The sequence below is a fragment of the Aquarana catesbeiana genome, linkage group LG07, assembly GCF_042186555.1.
Source record: "Aquarana catesbeiana isolate 2022-GZ linkage group LG07, ASM4218655v1, whole genome shotgun sequence".
In the NCBI taxonomy this organism is placed as follows: Eukaryota; Metazoa; Chordata; class Amphibia; order Anura; family Ranidae; genus Aquarana; species Aquarana catesbeiana.
The window spans coordinates 14,519,192-14,541,154 of record NC_133330.1 but is presented as its reverse complement, the minus strand read 5'-3'; the positions used below and the strand labels follow the sequence as shown (position 1 = coordinate 14,541,154).

At 46.5% G+C, this 21,963-nt stretch overlaps 1 protein-coding gene across 1 annotated transcript in view; it reads left to right on the top strand.

Annotated features, from left to right (window-relative positions):
* RAD54L2 (RAD54 like 2) overlaps nt 1–21,963 on the top strand; it is a gene marked incomplete in the record, with an annotated part of 55,620 nt that overhangs the window by 12,428 nt on the left and 21,229 nt on the right. The window contains 7 exon segments of the mRNA XM_073591640.1: nt 7,294–7,462; nt 11,324–11,475; nt 13,709–13,843; nt 14,025–14,257; nt 17,479–17,661; nt 20,209–20,342; nt 20,455–20,651. Coding sequence (XP_073447741.1) covers nt 7,294–7,462; nt 11,324–11,475; nt 13,709–13,843; nt 14,025–14,257; nt 17,479–17,661; nt 20,209–20,342; nt 20,455–20,651 — 1,203 coding nt within the window.

The window sequence follows — 21,963 nt, the reverse complement described above, 5'->3', positions numbered from 1 at the left end:
GCCGCCGTTTCCAGCACGGGCTCTGAAGGTCCGGCGCTGTAAGCCGGACCAATCAGAGTGCATGCGCCAATGATGTCATCGGCTGCATGCACTCTGAATATCTCCTATAATTTAGGGGATATTCACAGTACCTACAGGCAAGCCTTGTTTTATTTTAAACCGTTTACTACCACTTTAAAGCGGAGTTCCGCCTAATTTTTTTTTTTTTATTTTATAAAAAGTCAGCAGCTACAAATAGTGCAGCTGCCGACTTTTAAAATATGGACACTCACCTGTCCAGGGCGCCCGCAATCTCGGCATCCAAAGTCGATCTGTCCCTCGGCTCTTGGGTGGAGGCGCCACCATCTTATGTAAGGGAATCAGGAAGTGAAGCCTTGTGGCTTCACAGCCTGGTTCCCTACTGCGCATGCGCGATCCCACTGGTCCCTGCTGTCTTCTGGGACCTGTGTGTCTCCCAGAAGACAGCGGGGGCGGAGGAGGTGCCGGATATGGCAAATATATCCGCGGATACTGCAGCTATCTATGCCCAGAAGTGGGAGCAAATACCTAGATTATACAGGTATCTGCTCTCCCCTCCCCCCCTGAAAGGTGTCAAATGTGACACCGGAGGAGGGGAGGATTCCAAAAAGCGGAAGTTTCATTTTTGGGTGGAACTCCGCTTTGTGATTTCTTGATTCAACAGGTCTGGCAGTAATCAGGCCTGGGCTGTCCAAAAAATGTGGTTAAACACACTTCATTTACTCGGGTTATCTGTTGTATAATATTAAAATTTGTTTGATCTGAATCATTTAAGTGTGACAAATATGCGAAAAATGTGGGGAAAAAAAAAAAAAAAAATCCGGAAGGGGGCAAATACTTTTTCACAGCACTGTAGATGAGAGACGCATGAAGTGTCTGTGATGTTAGGTGGGATGCCGTACAAACAATTCCAAAATTAAAAATGAGAAATGCACTTCATCCCGGGCCACAGTGTGCGGTTTGATCATTTGTCACGCCTGCTCTCAGGGTGTGGGGGAAGTGCTGTGCTGGGGGGCAGATTGTCTTTCATTGTGTGTCACTGCTGTGTTGTGTCTGCCGGGGACGGGAATGATGTGTTATCTAATATGGAGGGCGTGTTTCCCCGGAGCTCCTCCAGGTGGAGTCAGAGGACAGGCCGATGAATGGACGGTGTTGTCCTTTGTTGCTCTCCCTCTCTCCCCTCCTCGGCTCTTATATAAGAAGTGTAGCGGCAGTGCTTGGAGCGTGCTCAGCCCCGGCTTCTGTGCCTACCTGGATTCCACAGCACACAGGCAAGGCAGTCCCTGATCCTGGGGGCCCCGGGGGGCCAACATGCGCCTTCTCGATGAGTCTACGCGACCTGCAGGTATTTGCAAACACTAACTTGTCCTGCTCTTACTTAGTGGGGCTTTTATAAACTTTATTTCACCATTACAAATGTTAATTTAACCCCCCCCCCCCAGAGAAGATCGTAGTGGTGTCTATCTACTACAGAGATTTCCAGCTTCCACAGCTATGGCATATACTGTATATACGGGCATTGGTCCAAGCTGGAGCAATCTATAGCTGTACCTTGAGTTCAGCTTTACAGACATTTCCTTCCAAGTTTGGTGTTTCAGTTATAGTTGCAGTATATGGTCAGTTTAGTCATTCCCTGACTTCCTAGATCTCTGCATCACAGAGATGGTGGGAACCCCTCATAATGGGCACAGCAGGTGTACAGACCCGGGAACTCAGCGCAGGGATGGTGGGAACCCCTCATAATGGGCACAGCAGGTGTACAGACCCGGGAACTCAGCACAGGGATGGTGAGAACCCCTCATAATGGGCACAGCGGGTGTACAAACCCAGGAACTCAGCACAGGGATGGTGGGAACCTCTCATAATGGGCACAGCGGATGTACAGACCCGGGAACTCAGCACAGGGATGTTGGGAACCCCTCATAATGGGCACAGCAGGTGTACAGACCTGGGAACTCAGCACAGGGATGGTGAGAACCCCTCATAATGGGCACAGCAGGTGTACAGACCTGGGAACTCAGCACAGGGATGGTGAGAACCCCTCATAATGGGCACAGCGGGTGTACAGACCCGGGAACTCAGCACAGGGATGGTGGGAACCCCTCATAATGGGCACAGCAGGTGTACAGACCTGGGAACTCAGCACAGGGATGGTGGGAACCCCTCATAATGGGCACAGCAGGTGTACAGACCCGGGAACTCAGCACAGGGATGGTGGGAACCCCTCATAATGGGCACAGCAGGTGTACAGACCTGGGAACTCAGCACAGGGATGGTGAGAACCCCTCATAATGGGCACAGCGGGTGTACAGACCCGGGAACTCAGCACAGGGATGTTGGGAACCCCTCATAATGGGCACAGCGGGTGTACAGACCTGGGAACTCAGCACAGGGATGTTGGGAACCCCTCATAATGGGCACAGCAGGTGTACAGACCTGGGAACTCAGCACAGGGATGTTGGGAACCCCTCATAATGGGCACAGCAGGTGTACAGACCTGGGAACTCAGCACAGGGATGGTGGGAACCCCTCATAATGGGCACAGCAGGTGTACAGACCCGGGAACTCAGCACAGGGATGGTGGGAGCCCCTCATAATGGGCACAGCGGGTGTACAGACCTGGGAACTCAGCACAGGGATGGTGGGAACTCATAATGGGCACAGCGGGTGTACAGACCTGTCACAAGTATCCCACTAATAGAGTCCTTGAGAGATAGAGAAATATCTCGAACATATATCAGTTTTGGGTGGAGTGAGTCCTGTGGGAACATTTCTGTACTCAGGACACTATAATGCAGCCCTATCACACGGGGACGTTGCTCGGCTCTGTACACGGATTACAGTCATAGTTGCTTATATAATGTCATTGTGACTTTTTATGTAACACAGAGGCTGCTAAACCTGCTTGCATAAGATGAGAGAATGGAGATTTTTCTTCCCAAATATTTCACTAAATGACTTCCTCCTCCCTCAGAGCCCTCCCCAAGTAATGAAGAACTCACAGGGACTTTTTTTTTTTTTTTTTTCCCCAAATACTTTATATTGGGCTATACAGTTTAACTAAATACAACATACAAAGGTTTTGGAAGTTATGAGGTTGTCACAGCTGAGATCCCCGAGTTAAAAAATATGAATTCTGGATTTGTGAACAATGGACATCACTTCTACACACAATAGTTTTCTATTCCAGACATCGTATATACATACTACATACATACTACATACATACTACATACATACATACTACATACATACATACTACATCATACATACTACATACATACATGATACATACATACTACATACATCATACATACTTCATACATACTTCATACATAGCATCCTACATGGTCCAGTGTGCATTGTATAGACTTTCCGTCCTCTGAGGTCACACCGGAAGTCGGGAAGATTAATAAACGTTTCCTTTTTGTTAAAGTATAACTGAAGGCAGAACTTTTTTTTTCTATATTTCATTAGAACAGCTGGTGGTTTTTATTGCGGTCTGTGCCCCGGTTAGGGAGGTTCACCTCCCTCTCTATTTGTCCTGTTTTTACTGTTATCATCATAAGTGAAAGTAAAAGAAGAAAATCCCAAATTTTTGGTTGTCACCAGAAAAGGAATAGAGGGGAAGTCTTCCAATCGGGGACACCAGGAATTTCATCACTTTGGAGGGATTTCCTCAATTAGACAAAGATGGGGGGGGGGGGGTGTGTGCATGACATCTTATTCTTCCACCTCCATAATAGTTATTATTATTATTATTATTCTGCGAATAGCTGGTGAAAGACAAGTGACGGAGAGTCCAGTCCAGCTATACGCAATGTACTGTGAATAATTGCATTAACTCCTGTGTTGGTGATGAGGACAATGAGGTTATTGCTTCTGAAGCTCTCTGCCAGATGTCTTCATTAATGACCCCTAAATCATCCTCCCCTCCCCTTCTACAAGCCCCCCTTCCTTCTGTCAACTTGAGTGCTATAAAGCAATGTGGACAGTGGAAAATCCAAAGGAAGAAAAACAAACACTAGTGACTAGTTTAGTATTATCTTTACAGCACTGCGGTATATGTCAGAGCTACATACTGTACATGTATAATAAGAATAATAGTGTGTGACTGTGTGGGGGAGGGGATATTAGAGTGTAAGCTCCTCTGGTACAGAGACTGATGTGACTGTCTCAGTGTTCTCTGTACAGGACTGTGGTATATGTCAGAGCTATATAAATGTATAATAATAATAGTGTGTGACTCGGGGGGGGGGGGGCATTAGAGTGTAATTTTTTTTAATTAAAAAAATCACACAAACATACAGCTCATTAATAAAAACATATTTACACAAAAATAAACAACAACTAAACAAAAACAAGCGTGCTTACATCAGCAAGTAAAGAAAACCATTTCCTGACAAGATAACATAGAAAGAAAGATATTTTTAATGACAACTACAAACCCCGAACTTCAACACAAACCCAATCCAGGCTAAAAAACATTTTGAGATGTAATCGTCATCAGGATGCGATTCCAACCCCCCCCACCCCACATCATTCGCCCCCAACTTCCACATCATTCACCTTGTATTCTGCACCAGCCACCCTCATTCCTTTCCCACCCAACCCCCCCCCCCCCCCAACCATCATCCAATCCATGCCTCACTCCACCCCTCGGTGTCTGCTGACCTCCAGCCGCACTTCTGCCACGCTCCGAGAAGGAGGGGTTGGCACCACCATACACGCTGGTCCAGCACCCTCCACTGCCTTCACTACACTAGGAGAAACAATAGGTGCAGACACAGACTTGACAACCACACTTTCTGACACTGACTGGGGAACCACAGACTGGGGGGACACTAACACCACAGACTGAGGGGACACTAACACCACAGAGGGCCTTACAGACACAGATTCTGACGGGACAGAGACACTAGGATCCCCTGGTACAACCTCCGCCAACCCAGACTCTTCTCCATCCAGACGGGAGAATTCCTCCACTAGCTCTGGCTTATTGTGCAAAGCCTCAGGGCACCGGCTACAAGGGTGACCAACCTTATCACATAGGTTACATTTAATGATGTTACAGTCCCTGGCACAAAGAACACTTCTGTTCTGGACATTTAGAGGAGAAATGTGCCTTGACTCCACAGCACAGCTTAGGTTGACCAGGGTAGAAGACGGTAATCCTGTCTCTACCAATAAAGGCAGAGGAGGGCAAATGCTGGACCACATTCCTACACAACACTCAACCTCATTGACACCGACCACCCACCCGTCCAGATTCCTCTATCATCCTCAATCTTTTTTAGGGGACACAACGTTTCACCAAACCTCAACCAGACCCATATATCCTCGGGGGGTATAGACTCATTCCTAGTCAGGATAGTCACATTCTTAATCAAGCGCTGACGTGAGACAACTTTGGGGACAAGCCCCTTCCAGTCCGGCTGGTCCCTATATACACGCTCATACCGCTCCCAAAACAGATCCAGCGACTCTGGACGCACAAATGATAAATCATATTCATAGGTACCAGCTGGACTGATAAGCGCATAAATATCCTCTGCCTTAAATCCCATGGCTAGGATCTTATCCACAACCTCCCTCCTGATAGGTGGAATATCTTCTCCCTCCCACCTGAGCTGTACCACATTCCTGCGTTTCATGGAAGAAGGTGCGTTAGGTGAAAATCGCACAACTGGCTCCCTTCCACCAGCAGCAGCATGACTTTGTCCCATCACAGCCTTAGCATAATTCCTGACTGGGACAGAAGACACATTAACTGGTTGCATAGGAATCTCTGAAATCTGGTTTGTCATGCGACATTCCTGCTCTGCATTTTCAATGTTCATGCGACATTCCTGCTCTGCACTGTTAATGTCCATGTGGGACTCCTCACAGCCAGCAAAGACTTCTCTGTCTGGATACATGCCTGCATTCCCATGATCTTCATCTGATGGGTTGGTGCCACTCAAGGGAGATTCCATTTCTATAATGGTCTGCAGCAATCCCCTATTTTTCTAAACCTCCCCCTGAGATGACCCAGGCCGCTGGGGAGGGAGGGGGGCAGATACTGACTCAGGCGCAACAGATCCTGAGACAGGGGTAGTACTGGGGCCACTATGTGAAGCCACTTCCTTACCCCCCATCCATACTGACGCCATTACTTCGGCATCCACCCTCTGGCTGGTACTGGCACCGACAATCTCCTTCATCTGTTGGCATCTCCCCTCATGCTCACACCTTTCTCTTAACACACTGCTGCTCTCCTTCAAAGAAGCAACCAACTTCTCCTGCTTTCTCAATGCTTCTTCCAGAGACTTCATCTTGGAGACTTCCCTCTTACTGTTCCCAGACTTACTGTGCAGAGATTTCTTTTTCCTGAGATCTTCTGTTATGACAGAAAGTTTCTGTTCCTCTTTAGCAATGCGGCAAAGTCTGTTCACCACTCTATCCTGGAGGACTGGTAAGGACTCCTCCTGCATAGGGACAGGCCCAGGATCCATTGCAGCTTGAGCACATGGAGTAGGCCTCAGTGCCTCTGGAGAGCCTCCACCTTCGTCTTCCCTATTATGGTCCATGCTTGCCTGGGAGAAGCCTGCATGAGAGGCCCCAGGCTTTGCTGCTTCTCTCAGCTGAGATCACAGGAGAATGAGCCAACAACACCCTGCAGAACAGCACCACCTGGTGGAGAAGCTCCTCTGGTGCAGAGACTGATGTGACTGGCTCAGTGTTCTTTGTACAGCTCTGTGGTATATGTCAGCGCAATTATAAATGTATAATAGTGTGGGGACATTAGAATGTAAGCTCCTCTGGTACAGAGACCGGTGTGGCTGGCTCAGTGTTCTCTGTACAACACTGTGGTATACGTATGAGCTATATAAATGTATAAATAAAAAGGTAGACTCCTTCTGTCAACTTGAGTGCTATAAAGCAATGTGGAAAATCCAAAGGAAGCAAAACAAACGCTAGTGACTGGCTCAGTATTATCTGTACAGAATTGCGGTATATGTCAAAGCTATATAAATGTATAATAATTGTGACTGTGGGTGGACATTAGAGTGTAAGCTCCTCTGGTGCAGAGACTGATGTGACTGGCTCAGTGTTCTTTGTACAGCACTGCGGTATATGTCAGAGCTATATAAATGTATAATAGTGTGTGACTGTGGAATAGAATACTCAGGATTTCCTTCTGTAACCTGTATAATGTACTGCTCTCCATCCCTGGTGAGCACCATACGGCGGTTCTCACAATCTTTATTTCATCCTTTTTTTTTTTTTTTTTAGAAAAGTCTCAGAGCGCTGCATTGGGCGCGGACAGCTCCGATCATGGCGGAGAGGACGAGGTTAAACAGTCGGCTACCTCAGGCCAGAGCGGACAGGAGGAGAAGGCGGCCAACGACAAGGCGGCGCAGATGAGGATTTTAAATACAACAAACATGAGACGCAACATTCGGTGAGATGGAGGGGGGAACACATTAAGGGGGATTTATCTAAACTGGAGCAGTCGTGCACGGCAACCGATCCAGGCTAATTCTACCTTTTGCAACATGTTACCGGTGTTGCAGCCACAGGGTAACATGGTTGGCGAGCAAACCGCTGGTTGTGAGTGCAATGCTTCGCAGGCTCCTATGCAAAAAGTAATAAATGCATGTTTTTTTTTTTCCTGAAAATATGTGCATTTATTATTTTAAAGGTTGACTTAGCCTTTATTATTATTATTATTATACTTTAAGTTTGAAAATGAAACATAGTAGCTGATTGCTTTGCACAGCTGCTCCCTCCCCAATTGTACTTTGTACTGTAGCATTCAGTAAGTTTAATAACCGACAGGCAGACAGTGGAGACCTTCCTATTCTAAAGCCATAGTGACTGCTCATTAATCATTAGTTACCATGACAACCCCAGTACCAGCATCACTTGTAAACTTTTGTATCTGGAGGATGCAGATTCCTTTAATGCAGAGGATGCTGACGGCAGCCAAAATGACACAACATCAAAGAATGAATGAATGGATCCATTATGGGAACCTATAGAAAGAGCTCATCTTACCTTTTCACATTCACATATCCCGGCTGCATCCGTCCCCCATACATGTTATTAGTTCTGGTCCCAACACTTCTTGTTTTGAATGATAAATCAATCCAGCTGTTTGCCGGTGCTTTCTGTCCTTTGTTATTTTTTTTATCAGATAGAATAATTATTGATAGGATGTGGGGTGCATCATATTCTTTTGTCTGGTGGAAAAGTAACTTTCATTGCATGATTATATACAGTGGCGAAAATAATGATTTGATCTCCTGCAGATTGTGTAAGTGGGCAAACCCATCATGAGTGTATTTTATATGATAGAGTAGGGCTGGGGAAAAAATGGATTTGAATCGAGTTGAGAGGTCAAATCGATTTCAAATTTTCAGCAAATCGATATTTTTTTAGAGTTTTTTTTTTTTTTTTTTTTTACCAGGACCGGTGCTGGTTTTTAGGTGAGGCCGCAGCTTCGGTCCTAGTCCGCGAGGCCGGACACCGCAGACTAGGCCGAAGCCGCGGCCTCACCTAAAAACTCCTGCCCTCAGCTCCTCAGGACCGGCGTGGTGTCCATAAAAAAAAAAAACTTGATTCGAATTGTGAATCGAGTTTTTTTTTTTTTTTGTTTTTTTTTTAAATCGCAGATTTATTTTTTGGAGAAAATCGCCCAGCTCTATGATAGAGACAGAATATCAACCAAAAATCCAGAAAAAAACACATGATACAAATGTTATAAATTGAGTTGCAGTTCAGTGAGTAAAATAAATATTTGATTCCCTACCAACCAACAATAATAGTCCTGTCAATGTAAGAAGGTTCTCCTAAAGACAACTCGTTATGTGTATGAGACACCTGTCCACAGAATCTCTTTCTTCCATTCAAACCTCACCATCACGGGCAAGACCAAAGATCTGTCCAAGGACGTCGGGGAGAAGATTGTAGACCTGCACAAGGCTGGAATGGGCTACAAGACCATCAGCAAGAAGCTTGGTGAGAGGGTGACAACTGTTGTTGCGATTATTCACAAATGGTAGAAATACAAAATAGCCATCAGTCGCCCTCGGTCTGGAGCTCCATGCATGATTTCTCCTCATGGGGTGAGGAGGATCATGAGAAAAGTGAGGGATGAGCCCAGAGCTACATGAGAGGAGCTTGTGAATGATCTCAAGGCAGTTGGGACCACAGTCACCAAACAAACCATTCATAACACCCTACACCAATATGAATTGAAATCCTGCAGCACCCGCAAGGTCCCCCTCGTCAAGAAGGCACATATACAGGTCCATCTGAAGTTTGCCAATGAACATCTAAATTATTCAGAGAAGGATTGGGGGAAAGTGCTGTGGTCAGATGAGACCAAAATTGAACTCTTCGGCATTAACTCGACTCGCCATGTTTGGAGGAAGGAAAATGCTGACTATGACCCTAAGAACACCATCCCTACAGTCAAGCACGGAGGTGGAAACATGATGCTTTGGGGCTGTTTCTCTGCTAAAGGTACAGGCTGACTTTGCTACTTTGAGTGGCCAATGGACGGGGCCATGGTTTGTAAAATCTTGGATGAGAACCTCCTTCCCTCAGCCAGAACACTGAAGATGGGTCACGGATGGGTCTTCCAGCATGATGATGACCCAAAACATACCGCCAAGGCAACAAAGGAGTGGCTCAAGAAGAAGCACGTTAAGGTCATTGAGTGACTTAGCCGGTCTCCAGACCTTAATCATATAGAAAATTTATGGAGGGAGCTGAAACTTTGAGTTGCCAAGAGACAGCCAAGAAACCTTAAAGTGATTGTAAAGGCTGGTGACAGGCTTGTGTGTTTTTTTTTTTTTTTTTAAATAACAAACATGTTATACTTACCTTCTCTGTGCAGTTGGTTTTTCACAGAGCAGCCCGGATCCTCCTCTTCTCGGGTTCCTCTTTGCTGCTCCTAGTCCCTCCCTTCTTTGAGTGCCCCCTCAGTCAGCAGCTTGCTAAAGGGGGCACCCAAGCCGAGTCAGAGCTCCTTGTATCCATTCAGACACGGAGCCCCGATCTGGCCCCACCCCCTTTCTCCCCTGATTGACTAACTTTGACAGCCGTGGGAGCCAATGGCGCCGCTGCTCTGTCTCAGCCAATCAGGAGGAGTGTACTGGATGGCTTGGGGGGATCGTGGACATCACTGGGCTCAGGTAGGTAATTTGGGGGTGCGGCTACACACAGAAGATTTTTTATCTTAACGATAAAAAAAAAACTTCTGCCTTTACAACTCCTTTTAAGGATTTAGAGAAGATCTGTAAAGAAGAGTGGGCCAAAATCCCTCCTGAGATGTGTGCAAACCTGGTCACCAACTACAAGAAACGTCTGATCTCTGTGGGTTTCTCCACCAACTACTAAGTCATGTTTTGCTTGGGGATCAAATACTTATTTTACTCACTGAACTGCAACTCCATTTATAACATTTGTATCATTTTTTTGTGGATTTTTGGTTGATATTCTGTCTCTATTGTTTAAAAGACACCTATGATAAAAATTATAGACTCTTCATTTCTTTGTAAGTGGGCAAACTTACGCAATCTGCAGGGGCTCAAATCACTATTTTCCACCCTGTATATAGCAATACACAAACAGGGATCAGGCTCACGTGCAGAGAAAATACACGTGGAATCCACACTGTCTCATCAGGCATGTAACTCACGGGGTCCTGCGAGGCTCTGAAGTGTTGCTTTTGCTATAACAATGTGATTGCTGAAAAAAGCTTTGGACCCATATATTATAGCCACTAGCAGTAATCGCTGTGTTCTTCCAGCGGGGACATCTCCCACCCCCCACCCCCCCTCCCACCCCCTCCGCTGTGGGGACTACAATGTCATTGCTGATGGAGGAATCAAGTCATGTTCTTTCCTGCAACCTGTGGTTGCAAGAAAGAAAATCGCTCTGTCTATGGCCAGCTTAGCTATCTATCATTTTCCTGCTATGGGACATAAATAGCAATGTACAGAGTGTAAGCTTACCTGGAGGCAACCTATTAAACCTAAAGGTTCAACAACACACCAAATCATGTCATTCCGGCATCAGGGCTTCAAATGGAGATTGTGTAGGCGCTCCCCTTACTGTAGGTTCTGGGCTACAGGAACACAGCAAAGAGGGTATTCCTGTAAACTTAACATGTATAAGGGGTGCAGAAGCAAAACAATTGAATTATGGTAGACCATAAATGTATTTAAATAAAGAGGTACTTTTATAGGGTTCAAAACTACTTTTTAGTACTAGCTTCTTGCTTCTTTTAATTCATTACTTCTTTGCGTTGCAGAAAAGTTCTCCGTGAAGATCAGTTAGAGGCTCAGACCAAAACCGCACAGCAGGAGGAGTTGGAAAGACGGAAACGTCTGGAGCAGCAACGGAAAGACTATCCACTGCCTATGATCCCTACTATACCGGCGGACTCTCTAGATTTCCTTAATGGTACGTTCTCTGTGGATCATCAGTAAACGTTGCTATATATATATATATATATATATATATATATATATATACATATATATATATATATATATATATATATACATATACACACACACTCTCTGTATTTACCCCACAACAACCCTATCTGGCTACCCTTGAAAAAATGTAAACAAACTCATTATTCAGAGATGTGATTTGTAAAGAACTTCAAGGGATCACCAGCAGGAGGAAGGAGGTCCTGATTTCTCTATGTAGATATTTATATCACTAGAGGGATCACCAGCAGGAGGAAGGAGGTCCTGATTTCTCTATGTAGATCTTTATATCACTAGAGGGATCACCAGCAGGAGGAAGGAGGTCCTGATTCCTCTATATAGATCTTTATATCACTAGAGGGATCACCAGCAGGAGGAAGGAGGTCCTGATTTCTCTATGTAGATCTTTATATCACTAGAGGGATCACCAGCAGGAGGAAGGAGGTCCTGATTCCTCTATATAGATCTTTATATCACTAGAGGGATCACCAGCAGGAGGAAGGAGGTCCTGATTCCTCTATATAGATCTTTATATCACTAGAGGGATCACCAGTAGGAGGAAGGAGGTCCTGATTCCTCTATATAGATATTTAGTTGGACCTCATTTAGACTACTGTGTCCAGTTCTGGAGAGCTCACTTACAAAAAAGATATTGCTAGGGTAGAAAGAGTCTAGAGACGAGGAACAAAAATGGTGAAAGATGTGGGGAATAAAACATATCAGGAGAGACTTCAGGACCTTCATATGTACAGTCTAGTGGGAAGAAGGGAAAGGGAAGACATTATTTGAAACCTTTAAATACATCAAGGGGTAATTAAGGGTCAGGAGGGCAGTTTTTTCAACACAGGGATACGACCTCAAACTAACAGGAGGAAAGTTCAAAATGAATCTTTTTAATTTTTTTTTTTTTTTTTTTTTTTTTTACTGAAAGGATAGTTGATACTTGGAATAGACCTTGGAATAGACTCGCTCAACCATTATGGTTTTTTTGTGCTGGCACTTTTCTGTGTTTCTATGAACTCTGTATAAAGAAGTATGGGGAAAGCTTAAAGGTAGGGAAGGGGAGATATCACCGCTCCAGGAAGGTCAACCGATGGTAAACCTCTTCACCAGTTTAGAAGCCACAGGTGCCGGAAATGCATATAGCAATAGATAGGAAGTAGTTCTGGACAGCCGCACTCTGAAAAAATTGCCTTTTATTTAAAAAACAAAATCAAAAGTACATGCCACAGCAGAACAAAAGAACTGACGCGTTTCACACTACAAACAGTGCTTAATCATAGCTAAACGCGTCAGCTCTTTTGTTCTGCTGTGGCATGTACTTTTGATTTTGTTTTTTAAATAAAAGGCAATTTTTTCAGAGTGCGGCTGTCCAGAACTACTTCCTATCTATTGCTATATACATTGCCGGCACATGTGGCTTGGGGAAAGCTTGTTTTGTCTGTACTCCTCCTATGGATCACAGGAGTGCAGCTCATTCTGTTTTTAGCAGAAGCCCGCTGTCGACTGACGGTTACGTAGCCGGTCCAGGCTCAGGCAAGGTCACATTGGCGTCGAGATCCGCCCATATGTCTGGACTGCCACCCGGCTTAGCCAATTGGCAAGCTGCTGGGAGCCTGAGCCAGTCGCCTCAGCCCCCTCTAAAGCCCAGAGCTCCAGTTAGCGCAGGGGGTGGGGTGGGGGGCAGAGCATAGAGATAGTGACTGATAGTCACTGGTGTTTGATCGCTCGGTTCTCAGTGTTAGAGCCGGCGGGGGACCGATGCTGCATCAGACCGAAGTTGCATGCACCTAGGTAAGTATGATAAAAAAAAATGTTTTTCCATACTTCTCTTTTAAGAATCAAACTGGAATTCACTGGTAAAACAGATCATGCACTATGAAGGTTTTACTAAGTACTCAACCTCGCAGCATAACCATGATTACCCCGAATGCTGAAAATCGGAGGGCTTTAAGCTATAGTATTTGCACGGTATGTGTGCCACCACTCTTATCAGAAACGGTTTCTTATTAACATTTCAGACCCAACAAGGGGAATTTGAGATTCTGAAACTTTTTTTTTTTTTCCCAGTACCCACTCTTTTGCCATGCTTTGCTGGCACAATCTAAACTTTGCATGTTGCCCTGTAATGACACGCTCACATGTAGAATAAAAAGTCATTTTTATTTTTTTTTAACCATTTTCCTTGTCTCCAGCAGAGGAGATCGAGCTGCGGCCTGCAGAAGTCTCACAACTTGTGGGGAACCAGGAGATCATCTGTTTGGATAGCAGTAGCGGCGAAAGCGATGAGGATTCACAGAGGAAAATTGACAGCGTGACAGATGGTGAGGATGGTGAGGATGTCTGAATTGTTCTGTTAGCATGGAGTGTTGGGAATACAGTGGTGGGGATACTGCTGGAATAAATCGGTGACTTTTTTATTCTCTGTCCATCCCATATCCTTTATTCTATCCCTCTCATTTTCTGGCTAACCACCCTCATTCCTCCATCTCCTCTCCCTTTCCTCCATTACAGAAGTGATTGAGCTGAGCTCCGGAGAGGACGAGTCCCTGTCAGTTGCAGACAGCGGGGATGGCCTCAGTGACACCGGCAATGATCTGGACCATGAGAATAGTGGCTCTCATGTCAACGATACCTTGAACCTGCCTGATGCTTTTGGGCAAGTGCTTGTCAACATCAACCACCCACCCAATGAGAAGGACATATTCCTGGCCCCCCAGCTTGCCCGAGCAGTCAAACCTCATCAGGTGAGCACATTGTTTGTATTTTATGTATGTGTATATGTTCTATTATAGCTCTGACATATTCCACAGCACTGTACATAGAACAATAAACCAGTCACACCAGTCTCTGCATGAGAAGAGCTTACACTCTAATGTCCCCACCACAGTCACACACTACTATTATACATTTATATAGCTTTGACATATACCACAGTGCTGTACAGAGGACACTGAGCCAGTCACATCAATCTCTGTACCAGAGGAGCCTACACTCTAATGTCCCCCCACAGTCACACACTATTATTATTATACATTTATATAGCTCTTTACATATAACACAGTGATGTACAGAGGACACTGAGCCAGTCACATCAATCTCTGCACCAGAGGAGCTTCTCCACCAGGTAGTGTTGCTTTGCAAGGTGCTGCTGGCTCACTCTACTTTGCACTCAGTTGGGGGAAACGTCAAGCCTGTCCTGCAGGCTTCTCCCCAAAACCACCATGCAGTGGGTGGGGGGAGACGAAGGTGGAGGCTCTCCAGAGGCGCTGAGGCCTACTCCATGTGCTCAAGCAGCAATGTATCCTGGGCCTGTCCCTATGCAAGAGGAGTCCTTACCAGTCTTCCAGGATAAAGTGGGGAACAGGCTTCACCACATTACTAAGGAGGAACAGAAACTTGCTGTCATGAAAGAAGATCTCAGGAAAAAGAAATCCCTGCATAGTAAGTCTGGAAACAGTAAGAGGGAATTCTCCAAACTGAAGTCACTGGAGGAGTCATTAAAAAAGCTGGAGAAGCTGGTTGCTTCTTTAAAGGGAAGCAGCGGTGTGTTCAGAGAAAAGTGTGAGAATGAGGAGAGATTGCAACAGATGAAGGAAAGTGCCTGTGCCAGTACCAGCCAGAGGGTGGATGCCACAGCAACGGCGACAGTATTGATGGGGGGGTAAGGAAGTGGCTTCACATGGTGGCCCCAGTACTACCCCTGTCTCAGGATCTGTTGCATCTGAGTCAGTATCTGCCCCCCTCCCTCCCCAGTTGCCTGGGCCATCCCAGGAGTAGGTTGAGCAAAAAGGCGGATTGCTGCAGACCATTACAGAAATGGAATCTCCCTTGAGTGGCACCGACTCATCAGATCAAGATCATGGGAATGCAGGAAGAGATGGCATGTATCAAGATAGAGAAGTTTCTGCTGGCTGTGAGGACTCCCACATGGACACTAACAGTGCAGAGCAGGAATGTCGCATGAACACTGAAACTGCAGAGCAGGAGGGCCGTATGAAAGCTGAAACAGCTGATGTTTTTTCTAAACAGAAGACTTTACTTGATGATGGGACTGCTGGTATCTGTGTTACTTCTGGGACTATGGTGAGCGGGACTGGTGTGCTGGAGGGGAGGAGGGAGGATCAAGTGGTGGGTAATTTACCAAACCAGATTTCAGAGGTTTTTATGTAGCCAGTTAATGTTTCATCTGTCCCAGTTAGGAGTTATGCTAAGGCTGTATCGGGAAACGTCATGCTACTGGTGGTGGAAGGGAGCCAGTTGTGCGACTTTCACTAACGCACCTTCCATTAAATGTAGGAATGTGGTACAGCTCAGGTGGGAAGGAGGAGGTATTCCACCAATCAGGAGGGTGGTTGTGGATAAGATCCTAGCCATGGGATTTAAGGCGGAGGATATTTATGCTCTCATCAGTCAGGCTGGTTGCTTTGAATATGATTTATCATTTGTGCTTCCAGAATCGCTGGATCTGTTTTGGGAGCAGTTTGAGCGTGTATATTTGGGCCAGCCGGACTTGAAGGGGCTTGTCCCTAAAGTTGTCTCACGACAGCCCTTGATAAAAGAAAATGTGACTATCTTGACAAGGAATGAGTCTATACCCCCTGAGGATTTATGGGTCTGGTTGAGGAGGTTTGGTGAAACGTTGTGTTTCCTAAAAAAGATTGTGGATGATAGAGGAATCTGGACGGGTGGGTGGTCGGTGTCAATGAGGTTGAGTGTTGTGTGGGAATGTGGTCCAGCATTTGCCCTCCTCTGCCTTTATTGGTAGAGATAGGATTACTGTCGTCTACCCTGGTCAACCTAAGGTGTCCCATAAATGTGGAGTCAAGGGACATTTCTGTCCAGAACAGACGTGCTCTTTGTGTCAGGAACTGGGGCATCTGGCAAGGGACTGTAACATCCATTAAATGTAACCTATGTGATAAGGTTGGTCACCCTTATATCCGGTGCCCTGAGGCTTTGCACAATAAGCCAGAGCTAGTGGAAGAATTCTCCCGTCCGGATAGAGAAGAGTCTGGGTTGGCGGAGGTTGTACCAGGGGATCCTAGTGTCTCTTTCCTGTCAGAATCTGTGTCTGTGAGGCCCTCTGTGGTGTCAGTGTCCCCCCAGTCTGTGGTGCCAGTGTCCCCCCAGTCTGTGGTTCCCCAGTCAGTGTCAGAAAGTGTGGTTGTTCAGTCTGTGTCTGCACCTATTGTTTCTCCTAGTGTAGTGAAGGCAGTGGAGGGTGCTGGACCAGCATGTATGGTGGTGCCAACCCCTCCTCCTCGGCATGGCAGAAGTGCGGATGGAGGTCAGCGGACACCGATGGGTGGAGTAAGGGATAGATTGGATGATGGTGGAGGGGAAGGCGGGAAGGAAATGAGGGTGGCTGGTGCAGAATGCAAGGTGAATAATGTGGAAGTCGGGTGAATGATGTGGGGGGAGGGGCTAATTGGGGGGTTTTGGAATTGCATCCTTATGGCGTTTAAATCTCAAAATGTTTCTTAGCCTGGATTGTGTTTAAGTTGAGGTTCGGGGTTGTAATCTCTTTTTTGTTGTCATTAAAATATGTCTCTTTCTATGTTATCTTGTCAGGAAACTGTTTTCTTTACTTGCTGATGTAAGCACGCTTGTTTTTGTTTAGTTGTTTATTTTTGTGTAAATATGTTTTTATTAATAAGCTGTATGTTTGTATGATTTTTTAAATAAACACAAATTTACACTCTAATGTCCCCCCACAGTCACACACACTTATTATTATTCATTTATATAGCTCTGACATATACCACAGTGCTGTACAGAGAACACTGAGCCATTCACATCAGTCTCTGCATGAGAAGAGCTTACACTCTAATGTCCCCCCCACAGTCATACACCTTTACTATTATACATTTATATAGCTCTGACATATACCGCATTGATGTACATAGATCACATTTCTCTTCTCCTGTATTCTGATCCACACTCGATGTACTTTCTCTGCCATCAGATTGGAGGGATCCGCTTTCTCTATGATAATCTGGTGGAGTCTCTGGATCGCTTCTCCACCAGCAGTGGCTTTGGCTGTATCCTCGCACACAGTATGGGTTTGGGAAAGACGCTGCAAGTCATCTCCTTCCTGGATGTTCTCTTCCAGCATACATCGGCCAAGACTGTGCTGGCCATTGTTCCGGTAAGCAACTGCCGTATTGGCGTATAAAGTGATGTTACCCCAAGAAGATCCTATACATGTGTTTGTGTTTGCATATAGTTCGTTGTAACTCTAGCCTGTAATGCTTTTATTTATTCTGTTGCTGTAAAATACCCGGTGATCCTAAAGGTCTCCCCCACCCCCCTCCCTTCCTTGGCATTCTATTCTGACTTTGGTTTTGTCCCTCATTTTGCTGATTGGAGCCTCAAGACACCATGCAGATTTTTACTGCACTGAATGATTGGGGTTTGTTGCCATTCATGTACAATTCAAGGTGAGGCTGGACATGGACAGATGGAGGTCCCTTAGAGCAGAAGTCTCCAAACTAAAGCCCGCAGGCCACATTTGCTAAAACAGTTTACCCAGCCTGCAGCAACCGAAAATGGCTGACAGTGGATGTGCTGTTCTGTGTATGTTAATTCAAGACCAAGGCGTTTACTGCCAACCAGCTGTGACGTCCCCTAGTTGCCTTTCCCAGTAGGACTGGGCTTTTCCTGTCCAGATCTACTTGGCTCTCCAGCTTCCGCCATGCCGCTTTGCACCCTTAAAGATAAGGGGACTCTGCTGGGCTCCCATGGAAGGGGGGGACTCTGGATATAAGAGGGGGGCTATATTGGGCACTCCTGAATGTAAGGGGGGCTCTGATTGGCACTCTTGGATGTAAGGGGAGTTTTTGATGGGCACTCCCGCCTGCCATATAGTCTCTTGTTCTGGGAGGACATCATATGATGTTCTCCCATTCTTGCAGCACATCTGTGCCCGCAGGGGGGCACCTAGCGCGGTATTTGGTGGTGCGCTGTGTCCCTAGGACACAGCCCATCACCGATTGCAGTAAAGAGCCTGAGGACGTAGGGTCTTTACCACATGATCAGCTGTGTCCAATCACAGCTGATCACATGTAAACAATAGCCTGTTATCGACATTTCTTTTCCTCAGCACTGTCGGTGTCTGAGGAACGGAAAGCGATAACCGGCTTTCCTGTGGTTACAGGGGCATTTACACTGATATTTAGGGCACTGATCATCAGTTCCCTGATGATCAGTGCAGCCCCATCAATGCTGCCTCATCGGTGCCCATCAATGCTGCCTCATCGGTGCCCATCAATGCTGCCTCATCGGTGCCCATCAATGCTGCCTCATCGGTGCCCATCAATGCTGCCTCATCGGTGCCCATCAATGCTGCCTCATCGGTGCCCATCAATGCTGCCTCATCGGTGCCCATCAATGCTGCCTCATCGGTGCCCATCAATGCTGCCTCATCGGTGCCCATCAATGCTGCCTCATCGGTGCCCATCAATGCTGCCTCATCGGTGCCCATCAATGCTGCCTCATCGGTGCCCATCAATGCTGCCTCATCGGTGCCCATCAATGCTGCCTCATCGGTGCCCATCAATGCTGCCTCATCAGTGCTGCCTCATCAGTGCCCATCGGTGCTGCCTCATCAGTGCCCATCGGTGCTTCTCATCAGTGCCCATCGGTGCTTCTCATCAGTGCCCATCGGTGCTTCTCATCAGTGCCCATCGGTGCTTCTCATCAGTGCCCATCAATGCTGCCTCATCAGTGCCCATCAGTGCAGCCTTTCAATGCCGCCTCATCGGTGCCCATCAGTGCTGCCTCATCGGTGCCCATCAATGCTGCCTCATCGGTGCCCATCAATGCTGCCTCATCGGTGCCCATCAATGCTGCCTCATCGGTGCTGCCTCATCAGTGCCCATCAGTGCTGCCTCATCAGTGCCCATCAGTGCTGCCTCATCAGTGCCGGCTCATTAGTGCCCATCAGTGCAGCCTTTCAATGCCGCCTCATCAGTGCCCATCAGTGCAGCCTTTCAATGCTGCCTCATCAGTGCAGCCCCATCAGTGCATCCTTTTAGTGCCCATCAGTTCAGCCTCATCACACATCAGTGAAGAAGAAAAGTTCCTTTTTTGCTAAATTTTACAACAGAAACAAAAAAAGTTTTTTTTTTTTTTTTTTTCAAAATTTTGTTTAGCAAAAAATAAAAACTCCAGAGGTGATTAAATACCACCAAAAGAAAGTTATATATGTCTCAAACAATAATAAATTATAATTAATTAAAAAAAAATTAAAAATAAATAATAATATGTCATTTTGTGTGCAGCGTTGCATGAATGTGCAATTCATGTGTCATTCAAAGTGCGACAGCTGAAAATTGGCCTGGGCAGGAAGGGGGTGAAAGTGCCCGGTATTGAAGTGGGTTAAATTAGATTTGATCTAATTTCTTCCATCTGCTCTATAACCACAAATATAGTTTTTCTCTCTGTCTCTCTCTCTCTCTCTCTCTCTCTCTCTCTCTCGCTCTCGCTCTCGCTCTCGCTCTCGCTCACAGTGCCTGAAACATGTTAGAGTGACAGCACTAAGCAATAATAAATTCCTTCTAAGAGGATTAGCATACCTCATTTGCTGGTGTTGGGGTATTTTTCTATGGAGGGGCATTCTCCTGAAAGTACATTCTCTCTGCTCCCTGAATCGCTGCTGCTGCTCTTCTTGACAGAACATATTTCCTCATCACAGGTCAACACTCTCCAGAACTGGCTGGCCGAATTCAACATGTGGCTCCCGCCGCCGGAGGTGCTGCCGCCTGACCATGACAAGGAGCTGGTCCAGCCCCGTACCTTCAAGGTCCACACCTTAAACGATGAGCACAAGTAGGTGCCCTCACTGTACCCACCAACCAGACCAGTGCTGGAATCTGATTATTGCTCTGTATCCTGTGATAATGTGGGGGTGTGTCTTTTTTTGTTTTTTTCCTTTCTTTAGAACCACAGCTGCACGCGCCAAGGTGGTGAATGCCTGGGTAACGGACGGCGGCGTCCTCCTGATGGGTTATGAGATGTACCGCTTACTGTCCCTGAAGAAATCTTTCACCGTGGGGAGGAAGAAGAGAAGCAAGAAGGCCACGGGCCCTGTGATCATTGACTTGGATGAGGAAGATCGTCAGCAAGAGATGCTGCAGGGTGAGTCTGCTGCAGTTATCTGTTTACTGAAGTATGGCTCCTGATCGCACCTATGACATCTTTGCTTTGCAAAATGAAGAAGTACTTAACCAATTAAGGGCCAGGACGGCACCATGGCACCAGATCATATATATGTGTGTATGATCCGACTCTTCCATGTAGGGGGGCGCGGGGCAGCAGTGAGTACCGTGGACTCTATGTCCGCCGGCACCTGCCAATCCTCCAGCAGAGAGCCAGAATGGTGGTCTGCCTATGTAGACAAGGCAGATCGCCGTTCTGACAGGAGGAAACGCATGGATCAGGTGTCTTTGGAAAGCAGGGACTAGGATCCATGTCTTCCCCTAGTAAAAGCACCTCCCACACAGTACATATAAACACCGGTAGGCACACAGTTAACCCTTTGATCGCCCCTGATGTTAACCCCTTCCCAGTCAATGTCATTATTATGGTGACGGTGCATATTTTTAGCACTGATCACTGTGTTAGTGTCACTGGTTCCCAAAGGTCAAGTGGTTAAGGAGGACCTGTACTATGGAAGCATTGCAAAAGGCAGGCAGAGGATAAAGGGCTAGTCAGCAGTATTGCCTGTAATTTCCTTGTAACTGATCTTTTCCCCATTACTTGCCATTCCTTATTCTGTACTTTGTCTCTGAGTGGAATCGGCCATCTTGGTAAAGGAGCAGGGCTTTGCTTCCACATGTCATAACTGCCCCCCTTGATGATGGACAGTACTGGGACAGGTTTGTTCAGCTCTCAGGGCATGGATGCAGAACTGCTTCTCAATCGTTCTGCTAGAATGGTTGTACAGCCCTGCGCCCATTTCTGTCCTTTTGCTCCTGCTGGCCATAGTTGGCATGGAATGTGTACTGCACCTGCATGGCCAATCGTGTGCTTTCTAGCATCTGGAAGGTTGCACATGAACGGTGTTTTTCATGTCAGCTGTGGGTGGATGGGGTGGAGAGTGGACATGTTGGAGTACAGTGTGACCATAGTAGATTCCGGAGTAGACATGAAGCTGGGGCCCACTGGTAGCCAGCCACTGATCAGGAGCATGCGTGTGGTGAGGGTGTAGGGTGTGCCCCGTGCACTGCTGTGCCTGGGGCAGCTGTCCTACCCCTTGCCTTTGCCCTGGACTGGTGGGGTAATGATAGAGGTGGATGAAGCAGAAGCAGGGAGATCGTTGCACTGCAGGTTCTCAGGTACAGCTTCCTCTCCAGCAAGGAGAGCAATAAGCAGCATAGCGCTGTCATCACCAAATCTAGAGAAAACTAGCAGTCAGAGACAGCAGTGCCTTAGATGGTCTTACACTATA